Here is a 4,218-nt window from a genome sequence, read left to right on the forward strand (position 1 = left end):
ACCCCCGACACCAGTTGGCTAACTAACGCTGATGTCTTTGCAAGCCCGATGATTCCTCGTTGCAAGAGGTACACGGTCGATGTTCGGGGGGGAAGCGACTGCGAATAACCATCAGGCTTTGCCGCCGCCTGTCAGACAAACTTGAGAGGTGCAGAAATTCCACGGGAGCGTAAGAACAAATCTGAACTGGTGAACGAGGCCCGGTCTTTTCAACAGGACCGCACTGCCAACAGCACGAACCGCTGTCGTAACCTTAAACGATAAAACGGAGAGGGCGATAAAAGAGAGGCGAGCAAAGCCAACCACACAAGCGATAGTCGGCGCAATCAGAAGCCCTGCCGATGTAAAACCCGTTCCCGGAGCTGACTCTGTTGTCCCCCCCCCCCCCCCCGCCTCCCTTGCTCAGGGACCTCAAACCGGAGAATATCCTGCTGGACGGCGAGGGTCACGTGATGCTGACCGACTTCGGGCTGTGTAAAGAGGGCGTGGCCATCGGTGGAACCACGCACACGTTTTGTGGCACTCCCGAGTACCTAGCCCCAGAGGTGCTCAAGGGCCACTCCTACTGCCCGGCGGTGGACTGGTGGAGCCTGGGCAGTGTGCTGTTTGAGATGCTCTACGGGCTGGTGAGGGAATTTTCGAGTGTATGTGTGTGTGTGTGAGAGAGAGAGAGAGACCCTAAATAAAACAATCATCTCTAATTATTTATCAAGTACATTTTGAAGTTGCACAACAGTAATCCTATTTCTTCTCAAGATCTTTCCTTTCACTGATGTATAGACCAACTCTTGTGGCACGGTGGCGCAGTGGTTAGCATGGTCGCCTCACAGCAAGAAGGTCCTGGGTTCAAGCCCCGGGGTAGTCCAACCTTGGGGGTCGTCCCGGGTCGTCCTCTGTGTGGAGTTTGCATGTCCAAGAAGGTCCTGGGTTCGAGCCCCTGGGTAGTCCAACCTTGGGGGTCATCCCGGCTCATCCTCTGTGTGGAGTTTGCATGTCCAAGAAGGTCCTGGGTTCGAGCCCCTGGGTAGTCCAACCTTGGGGGTCGTCCCGGGTCGTCCTCTGTGTGGAGTTTGCATGTCCAAGAAGGTCGTGGGTTCGAGCCCCTGGGTAGTCCAACCTTGGGGATCATACTGGGTCATCCTCTGTGTGGAGTTTGCATGTCCAGGAAGGTCCTGGGTTCGAGCCCCTGGGTAGTCCAACCTTGGGGGTCGTCCCGGGTCGTCCTCTGTGTGGAGTTTGCATGTCCAACAAGGTCCTGGGTTCGAGCCCCTGGGTAGTCCAACCTTGGGGGTCGTCCGGGTCGTCCTCTGTGTGGAGTTTGCATGTCCAGGAAGGTCCTGGATTCGAGCCCCTGGGTAGTCCAACCTTGGGGGTCGTCCCGGGTCGTCCTCTGTGTGGAGTTTGCATGTCCAAGAAGGTCCTGGGTTCGAGCCCCTGGGTAGTCCAACCTTGGGGGTCATCTCGGCTCATCCTCTGTGTGGAGTTTGCATGTCCAGGAAGGTTGTGGGTTCGAGCCCCTGGGTAGTCCAACCTTGGGGGTCGTCCCGGCTCGTCCTCTGTGTGGAGTTTGCATGTCCAAGAAGGTCCTGGGTTCGAGCCACTGGGTAGTCCAACCTTGGGGGTCATCCCGGCTCATCCTCTGTGTGGAGTTTGCATGTCCAGGAAGGTCCTGGGTTCGAGCCCCTGGGTAGTCCAACCTTGGGGGTCGTCCCGGGTCGTCCTCTGTGTGGAGTTTGCATGTCCAACAAGGTCCTGGGTTCGAGCCCCGGGGTAGTCCAACCTTGGGGGTCGTCCCGGCTCATCCTCTGTGTAGAGTTTGCATGTCCAGGAAGGTCGTGGGTTCGAGCCCCGGGGTAGTCCAACCTTGGGGGTCATCCCGGCTCATCCTCTGTGTGGAGTTTGCATGTCCAAGAAGGTCGTGGGTTCGAGCCCCTGGGTAGTCCAACCTTGGGGGTCGTCCCGGGTCGTCCTCTGTGTAGAGTTTGCATGTCCAAGAAGGTCCTGGGTTCGAGCCCCGGGGTAGTCCAACCTTGGGGGTCGTCCCGGGTCGTCCTCTGTGTGGAGTTTGCATGTCCAAGAAGGTCCTGGGTTCAAGCCCCTGGGTAGTCCAACCTTGGGGGTCATCTCGGCTCATCCTCTGTGTGGAGTTTGCATGTCCAGGAAGGTCGTGGGTTCGAGCCCCTGGGTAGTCCAACCTTGGGGGTCATCTCGGCTCATCCTCTGTGTGGAGTTTGCATGTCCAGGAAGGTCGTGGGTTCGAGCCCCTGGGTAGTCCAACCTTGGGGGTCGTCCCGGCTCATCCTCTGTGTGGAGTTTGCATGTCCGAGAAGGTCCTGGGTTCGAGCCCCTGGGTAGTCCAACCTTGGGGGTCGTCCCGGGTCACCCTCTGTATGTATAGACCAACTCAAACACACACCCACACACACACACACAGAGAGAACAACTCTGTAGAAGTGTCCTGCTGTGGGGATGCAGTCCTCCCTCTGACCACCTGCGACCGTTTCTTGTCGTCTCTCACAGCCTCCGTTCTACAGCCGCAGTAAAGTTGAGATGTACGAGAGGATCCTCCACGCTCCTCTGAAGCTCCGCCGTGGGGCATCCCGGGCGGCCCGCTCTCTGTTAGAGGGGCTGTTGGAGAGAGACGCTTCCAAACGCTTAGGGGGGAGCCGTGACTTTGTACGTATATAAACAAACGAAACAAAGAACTACACACACACACACACACACACACACACACACAGCTCATAAGCTCCTCTTTGTATCTCCAGGTAGAACTTCAGTGTCATCCATTCTTTGTGTCAATCAACTGGGACGACCTCCTGGCCAGGAAAGTCCCGCCCCCATTCGTCCCAAACGTTGTAAGTGTGTCTTTGAGAGGGACCGAGGACGTCGTCATTATCATAATTACTGTTATTCATTTATGATCAGCGTCCCTGTGCTGAGTGTGGAGCAGTGGCGGCTGGCCAGTACGGGGCGCCGGGGCGCCGCCCCCCCTTCAAATATCAAGAGATGAAAATCTACTTAAATATAGTTTAGTTGCGTAATGCGAATAATGATGAAATAAAATGTGTTTTTCAGCCTGTCAGCAGCCATTAAGTATTGGTTCAAATGGTATTTGGTGGATTTCTGTCTGAGTACATATACTTCCTGGGTGGGGGGGCGCCGGCCACACCACACCTTACGTAAGCCCTCAAACCTGTGGCGAGCAGGTGACCTGAGGCTGCCGTCTGATTGGTTTCTTCAGATTTTCCAGGGGGCGCAGTTCTGTGCCGCCCCCCCAGACACGCCCACTTTTATTGGCAGCGAATTGGTATTGTTTTAATGTTTTTTGATCTGCTGTGATTGGGCGATTCTCGTGGCTGTCAATCATGTTCACGCCTCGTCTCGACTGTCAATCATCCACCGTCTACGAACCCTGATAAAAATCTATAGGCCGCGTCGTCCTTCTTAATAACTCTGTGACTGTGTGGACATTAAAGGCCAAGGCGAATTGCGCCCCCCCCCCCAAATTTTTTTAGCACCAGCCGCCACTGGTGTGGATTATGGCGGAGGGTGTGAATATTGTCTCTCTGCTTTCCCCAGGCCGGTCCCTGTGACGTCCGCTACATTGACCCCGAGTTCACGCGACAACCCGTTCCCGCCTCCGTGGGTTTGAGTGACCGGTGTCATGGCGGCGAGGCGGGCGGAGCCTTCTCGGGATTCTCCTACATGCCCCCACTGGAGTGCGAGGTGGCCGAGCTGCTCTCATAATCTACCTAAATGTTAAAACCTGTTGGGTAATAATACCGGGAGCGTCACAGTCCAAATTCTTAGGGGGCTTTTTTTTTTTTTTTAATATTTATTTTTTTTCTATTTTTTTCTTTAAATTAAATTGAATTATGTTTCCTAACACCTCTGCGGACGACTCTTTCTTACTTTAACAGCAGACTGCCTTGTATGTGTCATCACGTGTGTTTGGGAGAACTTCACGGGGAGGCGTCCGGGTAGCTTGGCGGTCTACTCCGTTGCCTGCCAACATGGGGATCGCCGGTTCGAATCCCCGTGTTACCTCCGGCTTGCTCGGGCGTCCCTACAGACACAGTTGGCCGTGTCTGCGGGTGGGGGGCCGGACGTGGTTATGTGTCCCGGTCGCTGCACTAGCACCTCCTCTGGTCGGCCGGGCGCCTCTTCAGGGGGTGGCGTGATCTTCCCGTGTGCTACATCCCCCTGGTGAAACTC

General features: G+C 55.6%; 1 protein-coding gene across 2 annotated transcripts in view; it reads left to right on the forward strand.

Annotated features, from left to right (window-relative positions):
- The window catches only part of sgk2b (serum/glucocorticoid regulated kinase 2b), a 9,572-nt gene extending 5,689 nt beyond the window's left edge, over window positions 1-3,883 (forward strand). For both annotated transcript variants that reach the window (XM_056286481.1, XM_056286482.1), the window contains exons 9-12: window positions 407-626; window positions 2,521-2,676; window positions 2,769-2,858; window positions 3,583-3,883. In XM_056286481.1, the coding sequence (XP_056142456.1) occupies window positions 407-626; window positions 2,521-2,676; window positions 2,769-2,858; window positions 3,583-3,750 (634 nt within the window). In that variant the 3' untranslated portion in view covers window positions 3,751-3,883. The remainder of the gene's footprint in view (window positions 1-406; window positions 627-2,520; window positions 2,677-2,768; window positions 2,859-3,582) is intronic.
- The last annotated feature ends 335 nt before the right edge of the window (window positions 3,884-4,218 follow it).

This window comes from Lampris incognitus, chromosome 9 (genome assembly GCF_029633865.1).
Source record: "Lampris incognitus isolate fLamInc1 chromosome 9, fLamInc1.hap2, whole genome shotgun sequence".
NCBI classification, from domain to species: domain Eukaryota; kingdom Metazoa; phylum Chordata; class Actinopteri; order Lampriformes; family Lampridae; genus Lampris; species Lampris incognitus.